This window comes from Papaver somniferum, chromosome 6, assembly GCF_003573695.1.
Source record: "Papaver somniferum cultivar HN1 chromosome 6, ASM357369v1, whole genome shotgun sequence".
NCBI classification, from domain to species: Eukaryota; Viridiplantae; Streptophyta; class Magnoliopsida; order Ranunculales; family Papaveraceae; genus Papaver; species Papaver somniferum.
The window spans coordinates 48,248,861-48,270,120 of record NC_039363.1 but is presented as its reverse complement, the minus strand read 5'-3'; the positions used below and the strand labels follow the sequence as shown (position 1 = coordinate 48,270,120).

Genomic DNA, 21,260 nt, shown 5'->3' with positions numbered 1-21,260 from the left:
AAAAAGCCTGGAGTTTGGAGCAAACAAAAAGCTGAGTCTGCTGATGTTGATTTAGTTAGGGTTCGGAGCAAACAAAAGATTGTGAATGACGTTCTGAAGTTTAGGTTTGGTTGATTTTCAAGGCGAGAAAAGAGGGATAGAGAAATCAACACTACAAGAAAACATGGCTTAAGCAACTAAAATCTTAGCAAGCACCAATAATTTTAGTCGCTTTAAGAATAAAGCTACTAAACTTGCGACTATCAAACTAGCGGCTCGGTATTAATATATATCCACTAATTTGAGCGACCACGTAGAGTAGTTTAGTCGGTAAAATGCTTTTCCCGGTAAGAATATAGCAACCGACGTTGTAGGTTTGGTAGCTACCTACTTCGAGCTAGAATGACCAGCGATTCAATAGGTATTTGGTTGGTCAAACCAATCTGAGCGACTAAATTTAGCGACTACCCGTTCATTAGAGAGATTATATGAGATTTTCCGGTATGTATCGGTTTCCACATTTCATTGTACCTAATTATCTGGTTTGTTAAATTTCTTGTTCTTTTCTCAGATTTTGATTTGAAAATGGGTCCAATGTAATGAGCATTTTTCAAATGGAATTCTCTTTTCATCAGATCAAAGAAGTAAAAGTAATTGTTTGCTTGATTTTGACGATACCAGTCTTCTTTTGTTTATTAAAAAAAAAGATACCAATTTCATTTACGAAGCTAAGCTTCTTTTACAGTTTCACGGCAGTATGAAAGAAAACAAACAACTAAAATTAATCCCAGTCCATCTCATTGTCAGACTCTTCAAATTCGAGCAAATCATCATCATCGCTAGTAGTATAAACACTTTCAACATCAGCATCATCTTCATCGACAGCTTTCCCTCGTCCTTGTTCTGGCGCAACGTAAGTGACGGTTTCTTCCGGAACATCACACCTATCCCAAACAAAATTGTCATCATCATCCTGCTGCGGTTCAAGTTGTACATCTTCCATAGAATAAGCCGAGTACAAATCCTGTGCTGCTTCACTAGGACTCAAATCTGTATTAATATCACGCACCGGCATATCATAATAGTTCCGAGGTTTTAGTTTTATCACTGTCTGCCACTGGGACTCCTCTCCTTCATTCACATACATAACTTGTGATACTTGAGAAGGTAACACATAAGGTTCATCTTGCCAACAACTTACGGTTCTATTAACAGCAGTAACAACTCCATGTTTATCTTTCCTGCATCCCCTATCACTATCTACATCCCGCCAATCACATTTGAAAAGAACAACACGGAATCCACCCACATACCTCAACTCTATAATATCAGTTAGCACTCCAAAATAATCCTTCTCGATGGTTACACATACTCCAGCGTTTTGTGTCGTTCTTCCCTGCTCCCAACGTTTTGTCTGAAAGCGGTACCCATTGACCGTGTAAATGTTGAAAGACAGAGCTTCTCGGCAAGGACCTCCGGCCAATGATAATAGTTCTTCACTCACCTGACTGGTCTCTTTGTGCAGTTGGTAAATCTGTTTGTTATAGAAAAAATCCCGCCGAAGTCAGAAATCATAAGAAGCCTGTGTGGCGAACAAAACATGCATGTTAATAGTATTGAATTGAGACTCACTTTACGTTCAAACCATCTAGGAAATTCTTCGGTGTGATTTCTATGTGCGTGGCTAGTTCCTTCAAGCATAGATTTGTGTTCTCTGTAAATTGCCATAATAAAATCATTCAAATACATGTGCACGAAAACAATCTCACAATCTAGCATTATTCACTGTACATAAGGAGAAAGAGCAAGTAGAGAACACGTACTCCTCATATTGGTGCACTTCATCACAATTCTTGAGAACAGCCAATTTCATTTGTTGGAACTCTTCCTCTGAAAACGAGGCCACACGTTTCTTACCTTGAAATTCACCGGATTGTCTGAAAACAGACAACTTATTAACTGCTGACTGAAATCGAGTGTTATCCTCGTTTCTACCAAGTTGATTAAACTTCGTAACTACACTATTCATATGGCGCTCAATTAATACGAGAGATTCTTCTATTATTTGCCCTTTCGCCATCGAGCCTTCAGGATGAGCTTTATTCCGCACATAACGCTTTAACTTCCGCAAGTACCTGATACATAGGATAGAAAAACTATTGTGTACCCCATAAACAAAGTTCAACTAAATCGACAGTAACCAAAATGAACTAGTGAAAGTCGATCAATCTTTGATATCAGTGTAACTATGACATATATAAAGCCTCATTTGGAAATTCATCCATAGCTAAAATCTGTGATATCACTTAGACAAATCGCATATGCTCCTGACTAAAGTAACAACCATTCACAAGCTATTTACATGTTCGATAGTATTATTCCACAATAGCATATATTATTAAATTTCTAAGTACCTTAAGTGTGTATATATACACTAACCGTAATAGAAAATCTTTACAAATACCATCAGATGACAGAAAAGATAAAATTTCCAAGGAAAATGACATTGATATAGTCGTACCTCTCAATTGGATACATCCAACGATACTGCACCGGACCACCAACCTTTGCTTGTTCTACTAGATGAATGGGCAAGTGCATCATCACAACAAAAAAAGATGGGGGGAATATCCTTTCTAACTTGCACAATGTGATTGCAATACTGTCTTGTAGTTTGTCTAAGTCAGCCATATTAAGGACAGTAGCACACAGAACTTTTAAAAACATAAATAACTCAGTCACTGCTTCACACACATCATCTGGCAAATTTCCACGAATTGCTATTGGTAACAAATGTTCCAATAGAACATGGCAATCGTGACTCTTTAGACCAATAAGCCGCCGCTCTTTAAGGTTCACACATCGAGAAATGTTTGATGCGTACCCGTCAGGAACCTTAATTTCCCTCAAAAGTTTACAAAATGAATCCTTCTCCTTGTTCGACATCACATATGAAGCGTTTGGCACCCTATACTTATCCCCTGTTCTCGTCGCCCATAAGTCCTTCCGTATACCCATCCTTTGTAGGTCCAATCGAGCTTTTATATTGTCTTTTGTCTTCCCATTGACCTTCAATATGGTCCCCATCACAATATCACAAACATTCTTCTCGATATGCATCACATCTAGACTGTGGAACAATAAAATCGTACTCACGTAGGGTAATTCCAGCTGGAAAATGCTAATTTTCTTCCAATTGTGATCAAAGGGTATCTTTTCTACTAGACTTTGTTGATTGGCGTTCTTACCAAACTCAACTTGCTCTAGCTGATCCAACTGCTCAAGTATTTCGGCCCCATTTAATAGCTTTGGTGGTGGTCGTTTCTCCTTTTTCCCATTGAAGGCTTCCTTGTGATCACGCCATTTATGATCCATGGGCAAGAAGCGATGGTGGAACATGTAACACCACTTACCTACAAATAACATTTGGACAGAATGATAAGAGTTGGGCATAAAAGGAAAGTAATCCAAAATAAGTAGTAGTTCCGCTGTTACCTCCATTGCTTAATCGAAGTGAACATGGGTCATTATTGCAGCACGGACATGCAAATTTTCCCTTGGTACTCCATCCAGAAAGCATGGCTAGGGCAGGGAAACCTTATGGTTTTTAGAGCCTCATAACAGTTCTTCGGTATTAGGGCAGTTGGAAATGCCTTGATCAGAAGACTCAACAGCTCGTCGAACCATTTGTTAGCCAATCCACCACAGGTATTAATACGAAGTAAGTGCACAGTAAAGGATAACCTTGAATAACTCTTACAATCAGGATAAAGGGGTTGCTCGGACTCCTCCAACAACCGGTAAAAAATAGCAGTATCGTAGTCCGAAGCTGCTCCAATAGCACCTAGCAACTCATCCCAATCGTCGTTTTCCGGCAAGTCATCTTCAACTGTTCTAGCAGTACCCAAAGGTTCCCTTCCCTCTGCCTCCCCATGGTATATCCAATTAGTATATCCTTTCGTGAACCCATGACGCAATATATGTAGATGTACTTCATCTAGGAAGTTTACGACTCCCTCGCGAAATGCCTCCTCACTCCTACCCATTTTAATCCAACTCTTATCCATGGATAATTCCTGCATCAAACAGGCACAAATAAATTGAAATGCCAAAATTGATAATCAAATATCGATGCCCTTGCCAATGAATTAAAATCTAGTTACATCAATGGCAACTGAAAATGAAACCCTAGGGTTTGATTAGAAATTACTAACAAACAAAATCCATGTTTAAAATCAGGGTACGAATATTTTTTTTTTACTGAGTGCAAAATTAGTAAAAAACCACAGATCTAAAAGAAATGGGCGTTTACCTGTGTTAAAAACACCTTCAATCACCAACGAAACCAAAACCCGTAAATATTAGAGACGAAAAACAAAGTCTAGGGTTATTTTTTACAGAATCTAAACTAAGGTTATAAATAATAGTATCAAGTGCAAAATTAAGGTTAAATTTCAGTACCTTGTTTTGCTAATTCTTCCGATTAGAGAAAAACATAAGGTAAATCAAAGGAAATGAGGGTTCTTGCTGCAACAAAAATTGGGTTTTACCACATCCAGGTCTTCAGATCGTGAAGATGAGAAAAGGGATTTTAGGATTAAAAGTATTGGTGCTGGAGAACCAGTCAAGGAGAGAAGAGAAGTGGAGATCAAAGGGTTTTTTTTTCCTCTGGAGTCTCGACTGGTAAAAGAAAGAATCACAAGAGCGAAGAGAGGAGGATTGAGCGAAGTGAATAGAGGAGGATGGAAGCGAGTCAAATCGTTAGGACTTTTTGTTTTGTTTTTTATTGAAGCACGTTAGTCATACGGATTGTGCAATTTTTTGGACGGTGGATATTGGGTTTCAGGTTTTCATACGGATTATAAGAAAGTGTGTTTCCTTTGTGCTTTCTCTTCATGCATTTGTGCTTTCTCTTTGTGTTTTCGGATTGAATTTCGACTAGTCACATAGGTCATGAAATAATTTAGAGTAGTCACACATGTCATGAAGTAGCTTTAGTTCACACACACAAATTCGTCATCTTCGAGAAAGAAACTTGCTCGGAGATCGAAACCTGACCAGAAGCGGACTACTATAAGTCTGAATGTTCGTAAGAAGGATGAATCACACCATTTACTGGTAAGATTCCATGGGAATATTCTCAGAAACCTTAAACACACCCTTTTCTGGCAACTTCGAGAAAGAAAGTGGCTCCGATTTCGAAAGCTGGACGGAAGTGGACTACTATAAGTCAGAAACTTCGTAAGAATGATGAATCCACCCATTTACAAGTAAGATTCAATCGAAATATTCTTTGAAACCTTAAACAAACCCTTTTATGGCTACTTCGAGAAAGAAAGTGGCTCTGAGTACGAAAGCTGGCCGGAAGTGGACTACGATAAGTTAGAAGCTTTGTAAGAACGATGAATCCACCCATTTACAAGTAAGATTCCATCGAAATATTCTCTGAAACCTTAAACAAACCCATTTTTGTCGACTTCGAGAAAGAAAGTGGCTCTGAGTACGAAACCTGGCCGGAAGTGGACTACTATTAATATGAATTCATTGAAATGAGAACCCTAAAATTAATATGAATTCAATTAAAATTGAAGAAATTGGACCCGCGAATAATCTAAATTTGACAAAATATGATATTCAATCAAATTTACATTTTACACTTATATTTTGTGCCCACATAATGCCGATCGACGTTTTTGCACATTTAGCCGATTTGCGTGCGCATTTTTTGGAGGGACGAAGGGTTATAGGGACATCCCATTTATGCCCACATAAATAAAAAGTCGTCAAATGCATGTACTAAATATGAAAAACCATAAAATCACTACGTTTAACGTAAAATGCTTCATAATTTGATATCAACTCAACTTATACTAAAAAATCAATTAAAGTGCGGAAAAAATATCGAGCATCATGTGGCCGGTAACCTCTGTATGTGCTTATTTGTATCATATAGATTTTTCCCCACCTAAAAATTACATCGCCATCTATTCTGGTCGCCAATCGTAGAATTGGAATATTTTATTGAACCGCAAATTACCCCGGCAAGTGATTCACATGACAAATAACATTTTGTTTAAATTTTAATAATTTGGCTGGGCGCCAAATTTTCCAACATGTACCAAACAAAATTTGGTTTAAATTTTGGTAATTTGGCGAGCCAAATTTCCCCCAACTTCTTACTCACAGGCCAAAAAAATTTGGTTCAAATTTTGTTAACTTTCCCGAGCACGAACTCTCCCCGCCAACATTCACTAGGCGAAAAAATATCTTAATAAAATAAAAGAAATCTCCCCGAGTAAATTTGTTTCCACCCCATGTGAAATGGGAACAAAAGTTATCGACTATATTCTCACCCGTATGAGTCGTATAAGTTAGAAGCTAGGGTTTCATCTTCACATTTTTAAGTTCTCGTTCTCTCTCTTTTAGGTTTAGGAGCAGCGGCTGCAGGAAAATCGAGAGTCTCTCTTCATTGCACTCTATATTCTTGGGTAAATCATTGTTCTTTACTTCGATTTTAAGTTCATGTTTCCTATCTGAGCATGCATACCTTTGATTTTAAGCTTTTAGATTCACTGTCTAGGGTTTAATTTGGGGATTCATCAAAAGTATTGATTTTTAGTTTTAGTTTTAGTCTTTGAAGTTGTCTTTTTGCTACTTTAAGCTTTGATTTTAAGCTTAGGATCTCATTTTGAGCAGGCATGTATGTTATTTTAAGATTCCACCGCCTAGGGTTCAGTTTGGGGATTAATTTTTTTTTCTTTTTTGTCTTTTGATGTTTGTTTAATTCTCTTTTACATTTGTTTTTGGGTTGGATGGAATCTTCCATTAACCTTTTTTTTTTTTTTGTTTTCTTCTTTCTCTGTAACTTCTCCTGTAACTTAAAAAGAAAGGAAGAACTCTAAATCCTTTGATTTACCTTATGTTCCATGGATTTTTACTTTGAAGTTCATATACCCTTGCTATAAGTTTTGGGTGTTGGTAAATGTGAAGTCTGCTTGTTGAGTGATTTCCCTATATTGTTTTAGAAATGGATAGAAATAGAGGGTTTTTTTCTTTTCTTTTTTTTGATGTATCTTTTTTGCTGCTTTAAGCTTTGTATAGTTCTCTTTTAAAAAAAAAAGAACATTTAAGTTTTATAGATTTTTTTTTGTCATTTATACCTTTGCTGTAAGTTTTGGGTGCTGGTAAACTTATGAAGTTTAGCTTGTTGAGTGATTTGCCTGATTTTTGTTTTCAGAAATGGCTAGACATAGAGGTGGTCACGCGAAACAAGTTTCCCGTGGTGATCCCATGACCACTCCACAGTACTCTTCTTCTCCCCCAACACAAGAAAGGGCGCCGACTAATATGCGATCTGTAAACGGTAACAATATTCCTTCCCTTTTCTCGTAGTTTCTCCCTTATTTTGTTCATCGTATCATTTCATTTTTTTTTCATATCTAATTGTTTTGTTTACGGGGTTACTGCAGCAATGGGTGGTACGTCTTTAAATGTATCAAAGTTCAGGAAGCGACCTGCTGCAGCAGTAACAACTCCTCAAAGGCCGTTAAAGAGAAGACAGTCAGTGATAGATATTGCATTACAAGCAGCTAGTACTCAAAGGCCCCAAAGTTTAATTCAAGCAAAACGATCATTGTTGTTGGGTGATGTAGAAAAGCGTCAATCATCTGTTCCACCACATAATGATGTTGAAGGCAACTTCAGTCAACGTTCTGCTTCTAGGCAGTTATCTCATCCACAGCGTCTTGAGTTTGAAAATCGTAGCAGGAAGCGTTCTACTTCAGCTTCTCAACCGACATCTGTGCACCACAGCAGTCCTCGGGTGTCTCCTCGACGACATACTCAGTTTGCTCGTAATGAACGTGATTCAACACCTCGTAGGAGTCCTCTACGACGTACTCTATTGGCTCATGATGCATGTGAATCAACACCTCGTAGGAGTCCTCGATTGTCTCATCGACAACAAACTCAGTTGGCTGAAAATGAAGATATATCACCAGAGTTAAGTCGTCGAGGTTTTTCGCAGGAAGCTTCAAATTCTCCCGTGGAAACTGATTCTGCCCATCCACCAGCTATAAGTAAAATCTGTTAACTTCTATCTATTCTGTCACAGTTGATAGTTAACACGATTATCCTAAAAACTGATTTTGTTGGGTGATGTCCGTTTCTTGCATAGAGACTAGGGGTATTACCACCCTTCCTAAAGTTGCAATTAGAGATACTGACACGGATAAACTGAAAGTGGAAGTTTTTAAAAAGAGCTTGGTGGGTACATTCAGCCTTGAATGTATTCTCATGATAGGAATGTGGGTGCGCCAAAGTGACAACTTCCCTTTGACTGTGCGTTTGTTTAGAAACATGCCTGAAGAAAAGATAGCAAGAGTATCTAAACTTGTCAGGGTAATACTTAATTCACCGTTTCTATTTTTTTCTAGTTCTTTGGAATTTTTTGATCACTGGTCACTATTTAACTTTTTTTTTTGTTCTAGGATTACTATATCTTAGTACCTGATGATGAAAACGCTGAAGAGGCTATTAGAACACAAATGAGGTTGGCTTATGTTAGATATCGATCTGAGTTGGCGGCGTACTACAGAACGTTTGATAGTCATGAGGAAGCTTTGCGACATCCATCCCCAAGAATCCGCAATGTTGATGATTGGGCTTATATGTGTGACTTCTTTAACACTAATGTAAAGTTTAAGGTATATAAAATTTTCTGGTCTTACCCTTTGCAATGAATTGACATTTTAGATAATTATATTTTATGTGTTAACCTTTAACATGGAGCTGCGGTGTCCAGCTAGTTGCTTGTAAATCTGATTATGATTTCTCTATCATAAGAAACAGTAAAAAGCTATATTTTTGGTGAAGGAGTGTCTCTTAATTTTTATATTTAATTATACTCTGCATCTGAGAAATCAAGGGATGCACGTAAGGCACAAGTTCTAAACCATACCAATGGTACAGAGAGTTTCGCCAGAAAAGCGTATGATAGGGTAAGTTTTAAATTATTCATTGATGCCTTTTCCTTGTTCTTCATGTGTTAATTACTTTTAACGGTGGTAAACTCACAAGTTCTATTTCATTAGGCGCGCAAAAATCTCCCGATTGATCCACTCAGTATGTTCATGGTAACCCACAAGGCTAAGAAGCTTGGTAAACTGTGTGAAGATTGGCAGGTACGAATCTCTTTCACTTACTAGTAATAAATTTGAATAATGCTTGAGACTTACTGTTGGTCTAAATGTGAACTAAGCATCCCAAGCTACAAGGTCCAGATACGCAGCATGTGTCATTTGTTACTGTTGGTCTGATGGCAATGTGTAGCTCAAATTTGTGTAGCTTTTTGGCTATGCATTTCTTACTGTTGGTATGATGGCAATGTTTTCATTCTTCCTAAGACTTTTATTAGCAGATGTTGCAATATTTAACTTGAATCCGTTTGGAGATGGTCGCAAAAACTTTATCTTTTTAGGCAATAAAATGAAACTGCAAAGAAAAAAAGAGATAGTGCAGATATAATAGACACATGCCTTTTCACTTGGTTAAGTTCTCTTCAACTTGTAACAGACTCACAGACATGCCACTTATTTGGGCACTGACTCTTACCCCTTAGAATTGTCTCATGCATATCTTCTAGGAAATTTAAATTTGTATAGGGTAGTATTTGATCAATTTATCTTTTGATTTTTTACTCTAGTTACTGCATTTTGAATGAAAATTCTGCTTATTCTATTACTGTAGTTTTGTTTTGTTGTCTTTTCTTCATTTTCTTCATAGTAGCTACATAAGCTTGAATTTTGATTTAGTTGCTTGTTTTTACAACTTGTATGCAGAAAGAGATGAACCAGATCAGTGAGCAGGTTCGCCGAGGAGAAGTCAACCACACACCTGAGGAAATATATGCAATGGTTGTTGATCCACGTCGTATAGGGGCTAAGCGTACTCGTAAGTCAAAAGTTTCTGCCCGCTTCAGTTTATATGAGAAAAATGAAGCACAAATGGTTGCTCTTCAAGAACAGTTGGACTCTGAAAAGAAGAAAGTTGCGAAGCAAGACAAAGAAATCTCAAAGCTTCAAAAGAGGGAGCGTAATCTCAGAGAGTACTTGAATGATGTTTTGCAGACGCTTGGTTGTCAACCTGTGCCAGATGATTCAGAAGATGAGTCCCAAGATGAAGGTGAACATGAAGTTGATGATCGATTTACTTGGGATGATGTGCAAGAAGATGAAAATGGCTATGCTAGGGACGATGATGATTTGCAAGAAGATGAGAACAATTATGTTGGGGACGATGATGATTTGCAGGCAGATGGATGTGCTAATGATAATTAGGAGAATGAATTGTCAGGGGAGGATGAATATGATGAATGTTGAATGTGCAGTTTTATTTTGGTGAACATACAGGTCCATTGCCTTCACTGGCTCCTTTTGTTACTTTTTTGTGTGGACCTGTATGGTTCTTGTTCTTTTCGGGTATGGATTGCAAACAATTTGGTTAACTTGATGGTTTTTGTTTTTTTGTAACAAGTTAATTTGCTTGGGTGGGGATACTGATACCACGTGTAATTAAGGAATGGTTTTAATTAATTGGAAGTGGATAATTATAATTATGAAATCTTAATTAGTAATTACCTTCAGTATTAATTTTTAAATTGTAATTAATTTTCGGATTTCTAAATCAGGAGTACAAAAATTTGGTTTAAGCAACCAACTTCAGGCCATGTATAGGTATTTTAAATGCTCTTGGGTTGCTTGGTCTAGCTATGAAGCAATCAGAATTTATTTTAATTACTCAAAGGGTACTTGGTCTAGCTAAGAAGCGATCGGTATTTCACTCTCTAGTTTTGGTTGGTCTATCTATGAAGCGATCGGCGTTTCACTTGCTCAAGTATGGTTGGTCTAACTCTAAAGTGATGGTTATTTTGCTTGTTCTAAGCATGTCGGTCTAGCTATGAAGCGATGATTATTTTGCTTGCTCTAGGTGAGTCGGTCTAGCTATTAAGCGATGATTATTTTGCTTGCTCTAGGTGAGTCGGTCTAGCTATGAAGCGATGAACAAAGGAGATGCTACATGATAGTTGGTTGATTATTAAAGCAATTGCCTAGCTGCTCTAGACCTATAGAGATCCTACCTTTTGCAACTTAAGAGCGAGAGCCAAATTAAGTCGCTCTAAGGGTTAGAGCGATTCAATATGGGCTTTTCCAACCAAAACTGCCAGGTTGCTTAATCCAGTTTTTCTTGTAGTGCAAGTTTACTGCCCGGTTCTTGTCGGAAGATAAAGAATTGGAGAAGTTGCAGACGAATTTGGGTTGGTGTTTGAATGTTCTGAGCTTATATTAAACAAGAATTTGCTGTCGTAATGATTGAAAACACGTATGGTGGTTGAAGTTCAGCGAACAAGGAGTGGAGACCGGGACCACTGCCCTAGCTTGGTTCTATGGTTAGTTCTGGCTCTCAGCTGCCGTTGCTACAACAAATTGAAAAAAAAAAAAGAAGTTTCGTGGTCACTGCTCAGGTGTATTACTGCTCGGCCTTTATCATCTTACAAACTCGTGAAGTTTTTGAGTTGTTGTTTTTTTTAGAACTCGGAAGGTATGGATGCTGATGCTGAAACTGCTGCCTAGGTTTCGCGGATGTGTTGTTTCTTGGAGGCGAGGTTCGCTAAGGTATTACAGTTGATGGTAATGGCGTCTTATTACATGATGATCAATGGAAGAGAAGCTGCTGGTATCGAACTCCAGTGATGGAGCTCGACAAAACAGAGGGTTTAGAAGAAGATGAAACCGAGAGCAAAAAAAGGAAGGTACGGCTAGAGAAATCAGTGACGTACCATATTGCTGCCCTATTTTTTATGGGTGCGTTGGCAGGGAACTGCAGTGACAAGAACTCGTACCCAAGATGGTCACAAGGCAACAACAAAAAAAAAGGAAAGTGTTATTGGAAGATTATAACAGTACATGTGTTGCAAAAGGTTAGTGTTACAGATAAATGTTACATAAGAATATGTTACAGAAGAGCTGTTACAATTTAAAGAAGCGTGATAGAATAAAGTGTCACAGTTGTGACAGCGACAAAGGTTTGTGACAGTGGAGAAGTGTGACAGTTTCCTGGAAGAGGCGTTGCAGAAAGCAGTTTTGTGAAAGGTGATAATATGATGTGTATGTTGGTGACGGTGAAGTGAACAAGTTTAAGGTGAGTGGTTGATTCAAAGGGTTAAGCTATGGATTCGAAATAGACGCACTAGAAGATCAAAGTTGGTATTGCAGTCAAGAGGACTGATACAGTTTGATAAAGTTGATCGAGTTCAGAAACTTGGAACGACAAAGAAAGTTGGGTGGTGATGTTTGAGCTTAAGGGAGGATGGTAGGAGTTTAAGCTCAAACATGTTGGAAATTGAAGTGTGGTTAAAGAGTTTGTGAGAGAAACTTGGAAATCATACAAAGTGTGGCAGACTTTGTGTTAGCTATTGCTTGTGGCAGAAGTGTAACAAGAGAAAGATTGTGAGAGAATCTTGAAAAGAACAAAGAAGTGTGAAGGTTTCGCAACAATAGCGTGACTAGAACGAGAGAAGAAGAAACAACATTAAGGTTGTGAAGAAAGAGAAGTTAATCACCAGGTGGTGATGAGAGAGTGTTGAGTTTGAGACGTCACAAGGTTGTGAGCGTGAAACAAGATTGTAGGCGAGTAAAGTCTACAAGTTGAGTGAAGCAATCCCAGTGGGGATTTGGCTAGAGTTGTGTGAAGCAATCCCAGTGGGGATTTGGCTTAGTGAAGTGAAGAAATTCCAGTGTGGAATTTGAGAAGTGAAGATAACAATAGTGGGTTAAACTCCCATGAGTTGTAAACTGAAATGATACCTGTTAATATCGACAAATGAGGTGAGCCGGATCATTACAGTAGTGATAAAGAATAAACAAGAGATGAGTTTGATCTACAATGCTCAGTGAAGAAAGTTGAAGATGAGCTACAATGCTCGGTGTTGTGCTAAAGAATTTGGTTTTGTGTTTGGTTAGCAAGTTGTATAGAGCACAATGAGGTGTTTCTAACTTGTTAAGGTTTGTGTTCCGCTGCGATGAAAAAGAATGTGAAGTGGGTGTTTGATGATTGAGATGAAGAAGATTGGTTTGTGAATTGAGTTTGATAATGATGACAAAATTCAGGTATGAGAAAAGACATGAACGTGTTAACGTTTATCAATGGAAGAAGAGGAATAGAAAGTGATAAAAGACAAGGACGTGCAAACGTTTATCAATGGAAGAAGAGGGTTACGGAATTATCGTTGAATGATATCTTGGTTTAAAGGAAGATGTTAGAAGTTAAACCAAGATATGGATTTGGTTCGTGGATCAATATATGATGTTGATCCAGTCCGAATGGATCAACTGCTGTAGTTGACGCAGTCAAGTTGGATCAACAGGAATTGTTGACACACTGTGCGATATTTGGAAGTTCGAGTTAACTAGAAGAGCAAGTTGTGTCGGTTGCTTGTTTTAGAGTTTTACTATATTTAGAGTTTCTTTGTGTTTCTAGAAGTGTGCTTTATTTAGAGTTTGTTTTTATTAGGAAAGTATTTTGAGTGATTGTCAAGTTTGTGAGACTATAAGTAGGCTGTTAAGCCATGAGAGAATGTACACCAAACTGATTATCAATTTAATCGTTTTATTGCTTCCGCGTTGTGCTCTCCTCTCTCTTGCTCGATCCTACAGGGAAACAGAATTTATTAACTGGAATTGGGGAAACAGAGCTTGTTAAGAATCCCGTCCCGTCGTAGCACCTTAACTCAAATGATCTTTAACTTGGAATTTTCTAATAACCTGCAAGCAAATCAAACTATGTTCTCACAACCCTAATGTGAGTATTTGTAGAAAGGTAGGATTGACTACGTTGTTTTGAGATAATTGTCTATAAATATGCTGAACTGTGCTGATTTTCTATTAGTTTGTTTATCAATTGCCTACAGGTTTCCTAATAAAAATTTAGGTGTTGTAGGGTTGGGACTTGGGAGGAATAACAGTCAGATTACTTGTCTACGTGATCAATCTCCTTGCCAGAATAGGGATAAATATGTAATTACTTGTCTATATAGCAAGAATAGTGAGGATCGATGCAAACTTGATCATCGGAAGACGATCTTACCCTGATGAATCTCCAATTATTGTTATTGTTATGTTAGATTTTTTAGGTATCCCTAACGGTGTCGTTATTGTTGTATCCAAAAGAGGAGAACAATAAGAGAAAACATAGAAGGTAAAGAAGCTTAAAATGATGGATAGACAAAGGAATGCCAGTACTATTTCGTCCCATCTAATCACAAACTCCATCATGGGATTGCTCGCCTGACCACACTCATATGAGCATTTAATAATGTATTTACGCACCAAAAAGATGATCCGCGTTCATGCCTTTGCTTCGATTAACATATTTTTCTTGTAGATTGGTATCACTTAGAGAAGTCAAGTTAAAAAAAACCTATCTTGAGTTCGATGGTTTCGATGGAAAGATTGCAAGCTTTCAGGTAAAGCCTATAAAGAAAAGAAAGAAGATCAAATAATACAGATTGGATATTTTTTTTCCCACGACATCTAAAAGGTAGATATACTGCAGCTATTTAGGAATTGACCTTAATCCATCGCCATTGTTTATGATCCATCCAGAGAAGAGACCTAAGGTTTTAGCTGAGGCCAAAACATAGTTATGGTCAGAGCTAGGATTAGCGAGAATTAGCTAAGATTAGGGATAATCTTAGTAGTCCATCCTAAAAAGAAGCCATGACTTAATTTGAACATACCTGTTAATGGAGAACCCTGATGTGATATTGACATTCACTGCAACTGACAACCAAACAAAAATCTTGTTCCATCGAATCCCTGTGAAAATTGTTTAGAATCCCAAATTAAAGGATTCTTAGTTTCCGTAAAGAATATGACGGTTAGCTAGGATGAGCCACACTTATGGTTAGTTACAGACATAATTAAGCATACATGGGGCAGAGCCTTGGTTATAGTTAGGCGAAGAAGAAGAGTATTTGTACCAAACCAAATGGGATTAGCCCAGTTGGCTAGGGGTTGAACTCCCAAGTGATAGGTTAGGAGTTCAATTCTTTCTTTTTTCTGATTAGAAAAAAAAAAAACTTTTTTAGTCAGGGAAGAGACGTAATTTGGCCAAGTTTTAATCTCTGCCGTCAAATATTTTGGACGATCTCAGCCGCTCTTTGAGGTACATACACACCACATTTTCTTAGACTATTGATTACTGGGGCGTCACATTTCAATAAAGTTGCGTCACCTAATAGGACGATGAATTCTGGGACAAAGTTTTTGTGGGAAGAAAAACTAGAGAGAAGAAAAAAAATTAGTCAATCACACTGGTCGTAAAATAAACTTCTGCGGTTAGAAATAATCCAAACCTGGACGTAAAATCACTTATACGGTTGGAATGAAAAGGAACCTGGATATAAAATGAGCTTCTACGGTTGGAACTATCCAAACCTGGACGTAGTTCATTCCAACCTGGACGTAAAACTACATGCAAATAAAATTTCTACGGTTGGAATTAATCCAAACCTGGCAGTGATTTCTTCTACAGTTTTTAAGTTTTATTTTAGTTATTCGTATATGTGTTAGGATATCCCATAACCACTTTTTTGGACACTAAGAATCCAAGTGAAGCCCCTCTATTGGAGTGTAACGCCCCAATAATAGCCTTCAATCCGGCCTAATTTGATAGTCAAGACATCAGAGTGAGTGCCATCTTAGTCTTGTTTCTACATTAAATGACTTGAGTTCAATTGTTCAGAAGCTGGCTTTAAGGTTCTTGTAATGTCTACTGTAATCTGGCAGCATAGACTCTTTGTGTCATCATAAGGTTTAGTGTTTCGGGGATCTACCAAGAACTGTAGGCTTAACCCAAGTCTATCTTGGTAATCGAGTGCGTGCACCTCCTGTCAGTTTCCTAGCCCCAGGTGATTAAACCCTGAGCCACATCTTCGTCTATTTCAACGAACTAATCCTCCAATCTTTTGTTCCCTATTCGGTTGATCTTAAAAAGGTTCATTCATTTCTGCATATACAAGATTTGTGCAGCAGTACTACTACAATAATAACGGTCCAAAAGTGCCATCCCAAAAATGGGTGCCACAATAAGAATTCTTCAAGAGGGAGGCAACTCTTGCGTCTCTTGACTTTTCTATCTGATACTTAGAATGGTCTAATATTGTAAAGCTAGATTGACAAGCATTGATGCAAGCACAGGAAAACAAAGATCAAACTTCAGGATAAAAAATTCCATCAAGTTAAATGAGGATGCTTAAACTCAGTACTACTTCATATTCATAGATGGAATACATATGCATAACAGACTGGGCATTCATCCACGTTCTCCAAAAACAAGACAAAAACAGTGCAAAAAAAAAAAAAAGCAGAACAATTCTACATGAAAAACTTTGTACGTACTCCCATGAACTTTGTAATGCAGAATAGCTACTGTTGGTGCTCATGATGTTGGTGCTCCAATTCAACGTCGCCAAGAACCTTGTGTTGCTCCAGTTCAGTTTCCGGACCAACAACCATCTCTTTAGCATTCTTGGCTATTTCAGCCAAGGTTTCTCCAACAGCTCCCAATAACTGGGCGGGTTGAACTTCTACTTTTTCCCCCGTTTCTTCAATACCCTCAACATGCTTCTCTGGTCCCTTATCTTTATCCTCTGTTCCTCTCTGCATAAACAAAACAAAATCCCAAAAGTCCATCATCATTCCGCATTTTCTATCCAGATGTCGTTTTAAAGTCCGAAAAGTTGTAGCCAATTTCATAGTTTAGACTTCACTGGTTCAGCAGTGCACAATTCATGTTTGGGTTCCTTAATTTTGTTAGAAATGACCACCCCTATCCCATCCTCCATCTGCACCATCTGAATTGACTTATTAACATTAATTAAAACGGACGGAACGAGTAAGTGAGGGACACATAATAGACACCGGCCGGTTTTGTAAAACCCCATCTCCGCAGCAGGGACATGCTAAATGAAGACAATACATAACAGTATTCAAGACTTCTTTAATGTGACTGGGTTTCACTCAGAATCTCTATCTAAATTCTAGGCTACATTTACTTCCAAGAATAAGCAATTAAAGAATCAAATAAACTAAGATAATTCTTACCTCAACACCGGAGTATTTTTTGGTTTCTTCAAGTTTACTGCTTGCCTTCTCTGTGACGCCAGAAGGTTTGTTGGTTTCCTCGAGTTTCTTGCTGGTTTGCTCCACGGCACTTCTAGTGATATCAGCAGCTGCTTGTTTAGCTTCAGATGATTTCTGACCAGCATAACCCAAACCCTTCTTACTTGCTTCTATGGTAACGTCTTTAGCAGCAACAACTTTCTCACCAGCATAATTAACGGTCCTTTTGCTGACATCAAGGGCTGTATCTTTAATGTCCACAGCTTTCTCGCCAACATAATGAACCGCAGTACTACCAGTACTAACTGCCACATATTTAGCTTTCACCCCTGCTTCAACTGTTAAATCAACAACAGCTTTACCAACACCTAAGCTCATTTCTTTCGCTTCTACTGCTTTCTCACTTGCAACAGTTGCGGCTTTTTTAGTAACATCAACAGCTGCATCTTTAGCTTCAACAGCTTTCTTTGCTGTGAAATCCTTTGCTTGTCCAGCTGTTTGCAGTGTATAATCTAATGCAGTTTTCCCCACACCCAAAGTTGTATCTTTAGTTGCTGATAACCCTTTCGAAGCTTTTTCTGCTGCGTACCCTAATACTTGTGAACCTTTTTCAATGGTGGTATCTTTTGCTGCAACACTTTTATCAGCAACATATGTTGAAGCTGCTCCTAACCCATGGACGACACATTCTTTTACGTCATGTAGTGCTGCAGAACCAGCTTGTTTAGCTTTTTCATACCTCTCTTCTGCAGCTCTAATGGCCTCCATCGAGTTCTGTTGCGCTTGTTGCCTGTATTGTCCAACTTCCTCTAGAGACTGAGGATTCTTCACATCCTCCTCATGATGATACTCTTTCTTTGATGCCTTATCATACCTTTCCTCTGCACCTCTAATGGCTTCCATGGAGTTCTGTTGTGCCTGTTGTCTATGTTTTCCAATTTCCTCCAGTGATTGTGATTTCTTCACACCTTGATCATGAGGACCTTCCCCTTGTGTGGCAGTAGTTTTCTGTATTTGTTTATTTTTGGTAGCAGAATCATCTTGGGTGTTTTGATGTTGTTTTTTTCTTTGGCTAATGTTTGAATCCTCGAATTGAGATTTAGATTGAACATGTTCTTGATCAGTACCTGCTTTCTTCATAGTATCTCTCTCTTTTCCAGTATGAGGTTCTTTGATTTTCTCAGTATGAGATTCTTCATCACTCTGATGTAGGCTAGGTTGATTTGCTTTCTCAGCAAGAGATTCGAAATGGGTAGCAAGTTTTGCGACTCTAGGTTCTTCATGATGTTCTTGCTTGTTGCTAACTTCTGTTGTATCTTTCCTAGTGACTTTCTCAGATGCCATTGCTAATTTCTGGATGTTTTCTTATGCTTACAAGTTTGAAATCTTTGATCTGTATGAGCAAGGCGTTTCAAGATGGTGGGACAGAAATGCGTTTCTAAATTATTTTTTTTTATGAAGCTGATGATAATATTTTGAGAAGAGGATGAGAAAATGTGGAGGGAGAACACAAGAGAAGAGGGTTATAAAGAGGTAAGAGTTTGCTTAGTTGGGGGGTTTGTAAAACGAAAGAATGGACAAGTGTCGCAAAGTTTGTGCAACGTGTTTGTGTTTATGAAAGTAGGGAAGTGACTCAGCTAGTTCTAGCATTGATTAGAATTCTTTATACATATCGACTAGACAACCTTATCTGCAGGGTTCCAGATTATGTAACAGCAATGCTACGTACTTGGCTAAAGGAAGGTGCTCTAAAAACCAATAAAATGTTATATTTTGGATTCCAGAAATTGTTAAAATTAACCAAGCAATGCATTGTGAACTCAATAATTGTTAAACTATCACTTTTAGTTTTAGGTGATCAATCGTTATTTAGGTGAGCGATTTAAGAGTTAAGAATTTTACCGGACAGAGCCTATGATGTGCCGTTCAGGAAGAGCAATAACATTAGTAATGGCAACTGTAAGATAAAACTTAGTTTATATAAAGACCATTCTCTTTATTGATGTTTAGAAAATCTCTCAAAACTAAACACAAGCTCTAATCTTGCTCATATGATCAATCACAACTTTGGTGATCATATATATAGAACTATGAATTTCTTTTCCTAGTCTTATTACCTTATTACATGTCTTTCCTTTTCTTAGAACTAGATGACTTCTAATTCCCTTAGAATTATATCAATTTCCTAATCTTGTCCTAACCAGCTTGTTAGTGACTTCTATGTTGAAGTTTAACCAACATTCTCCCCGTTAAGCTTCAACCTTACCCGTGACATATCTTGTACTCCAATCAATTGTCTCATTTCTTCAAACTTGATCCGAGCTAATGCCTTTGTCAATATATCTGCTTTCTGCTCAGTTCCTGGTATGTGTTCAACGTTGATGATCTCCTTCTCGATACATTCTCGTATGAAATGATACCTTTTGTGAATGTGTTTCGTCTTCCCATGAAACACTGGATTTTTAGTGAGTGCAATTGCAGACTTATTATGAATCTTGATGAGAACTTTTTCAGGTTCTCTTCCTTTGATTTCACCCAACAGTTCTTGAAGCCATATTGATTGTTTAGCTGCTTCTGTTGCAGCCATAAACTCAGCTTCACAGGATGAGAGGGCTACAGTGTCTTGCTTCTGTGAACACCATGTAATAGGTGCTTCTCCTAGATAAAATATATGACCATTTGTACTTTTTACATCATCTTGGTCAATATTATGACTGCTGTCACTATACCCAACAATTCTTTTTAATCCTCCTCGACCATACTTCAATCCACAGCTGATTGTTCCTCTTAGATATCTCAATATCTGCTTTATTACATCCCCATGAGACTTGCGTGGACTCTGCATATAACGTCTTGATACTCCCACAGAGAAATCCAAATCTGGTCTTGTGTGTAATAAGTATCTTAGGCATCCAACATTTCTTCCATAACTCGTTGAATCAATCTCTGCTTCTTCTTGTGCCTTTGAAACTTTAAGTCCAAACTCCATTGGTATCTTAGTTGGATTACAAGTTTCAAGTGCTGCTTCTTTCAGAATTCTCCTTGCATAAGCTTCTTGTTTAATCTGAATCCCATCTACTCCTTGATGGACTTCTATGCCAAGGTAATAAGTGAGTTTTCCGAGGTCTGACATCTCAAACTTTGATGACATTTCTCTCTTGAACTCATTGATCACCTTAAGGGAGTTGCCAGTCAAAAATAGATCATCTACATAGACTGCAATCACAAGAAGCGTTCCCTTTTCTTCTCTTCTGTATACTGATGTTTCTTTAGAGCACTTAACAAATCTGATTTCTCTTAAGATTTGATCTAACTTTGTATTCCAGGCTCGAGGAGCTTGTCTTAGACCATATAGAGCTTTTGATAACTTATAAACCTTATGCTCTTGTCCTTTTACTTCAAAACCTTCTGGTTGTTCAACATACACATCTTCTCGCAATTCACCATGTAAGAATGCTGTCTTAACGTCTAAGTGGTGAATTTCCCATGAGTTTGATGCTGCCTATGCAATTAATAAGCGTATTGTTTCAATTCTAGAAACTGGTGCAAAAACTTCATCAAAATCTATGCCTGATTCTTGTACATATCCTTTAGCTACAAGCCTTGCTTTGTATTTATTGACAGTACCATCAGCATTCCGTTTTATTTTGAAGATCCACTTAAGACCAATCAGTTTTACCCCACCTGGCTTATCAACTAGAAACCAAGTCTTGTTTCTGTTGATTTAAATAATTTCTTCTCTACATGCTTGTGTCCATTTAGTCGAGACCTTTGCTTCCTGAAAATTCCTTGGTTCATCATTAACAGAAAGTAGCATTATCTCACATTCTTCTGTAGCTTGAAGAACATAATCCTCCAGATACTGTGGCTTTTGTATCTGTCTTGTTGATTTTCGTAGTGGAATGGGTTGAGTTATTTCATCGATCTCTTCTTCTTCTACTACTTCTTCGTTATTCTCAGTGTTTTCATTATTCTCTTCTTCTTCTTGATTAACATCATTGTTTCCATTGGTATTGATGATTATGGGTCCTTCGCCTTCATCAATTACTTGACCCCCATCTCATTTGAAACATTCTTGGATCCCTACTTGGTCCATCATTA

The 21,260-nt window shown here is 37.8% G+C and overlaps 3 protein-coding genes across 3 annotated transcripts; 1 reads left to right on the top strand and 2 right to left on the bottom strand.

The window, feature by feature from the left end:
- Window positions 1–698: 698 nt before the first annotated feature.
- LOC113290790 lies at window positions 699–3,066 on the bottom strand. The gene is made up of 4 exons (XM_026540377.1): window positions 2,501–3,066; window positions 1,803–2,114; window positions 1,612–1,693; window positions 699–1,513 (listed from the first exon to the last, which is right to left on the bottom strand). The coding sequence occupies exons 1-4, from the start codon at window positions 3,064–3,066 to the stop codon at window positions 761–763; spliced, it is 1,713 nt and encodes a 570-aa protein (XP_026396162.1). The 3' UTR covers window positions 699–760.
- A 5,187-nt stretch (window positions 3,067–8,253) lies between these two features.
- On the top strand, window positions 8,254–8,746 carry LOC113288985. Its single transcript, XM_026538146.1, has 2 exons — window positions 8,254–8,379; window positions 8,469–8,746. The coding sequence occupies exons 1-2, from the start codon at window positions 8,275–8,277 to the stop codon at window positions 8,718–8,720; spliced, it is 357 nt and encodes a 118-aa protein (XP_026393931.1). The 5' UTR covers window positions 8,254–8,274; the 3' UTR covers window positions 8,721–8,746.
- A 7,695-nt stretch (window positions 8,747–16,441) lies between these two features.
- LOC113285637 (late embryogenesis abundant protein ECP63-like) lies at window positions 16,442–18,769 on the bottom strand. Its single transcript, XM_026534444.1, has 2 exons — window positions 17,142–18,769; window positions 16,442–16,697 (listed from the first exon to the last, which is right to left on the bottom strand). Exons 1-2 carry the CDS (start codon window positions 18,501–18,503, stop codon window positions 16,464–16,466), a joined length of 1,596 nt encoding a protein of 531 aa, XP_026390229.1. The 5' UTR covers window positions 18,504–18,769; the 3' UTR covers window positions 16,442–16,463.
- Between the last annotated feature and the right edge of the window lie 2,491 nt (window positions 18,770–21,260).

Excerpts from the sequence above, each read along its gene's own strand:
- LOC113290790 (XM_026540377.1), bottom strand. The coding sequence starts at position 3,066 with ATGGGGACCATATTGAAGGTCAATGGGAAGACAAAAGACAATATAAAA. Across the intron at positions 2,115-2,500 it reads TGGATGTATCCAATTGAGAG|GTACTTGCGGAAGTTAAAGC; the intron begins GTACGACTATAT and ends CCTATGTATCAG. Across the intron at positions 1,694-1,802 it reads GAAGTGCACCAATATGAGGA|AGAACACAAATCTATGCTTG; the intron begins GTACGTGTTCTC and ends GGCAATTTACAG.
- LOC113288985 (XM_026538146.1), top strand. The coding sequence starts at position 8,275 with ATGATAGGAATGTGGGTGCGCCAAAGTGACAACTTCCCTTTGACTGTG. Across the intron at positions 8,380-8,468 it reads GAGTATCTAAACTTGTCAGG|GATTACTATATCTTAGTACC; the intron begins GTAATACTTAAT and ends TTTTTGTTCTAG.
- LOC113285637 (XM_026534444.1), bottom strand. The coding sequence starts at position 18,503 with ATGGCATCTGAGAAAGTCACTAGGAAAGATACAACAGAAGTTAGCAAC. Across the intron at positions 16,698-17,141 it reads AAAAATACTCCGGTGTTGAG|AGAGGAACAGAGGATAAAGA; the intron begins GTAAGAATTATC and ends TTGTTTATGCAG.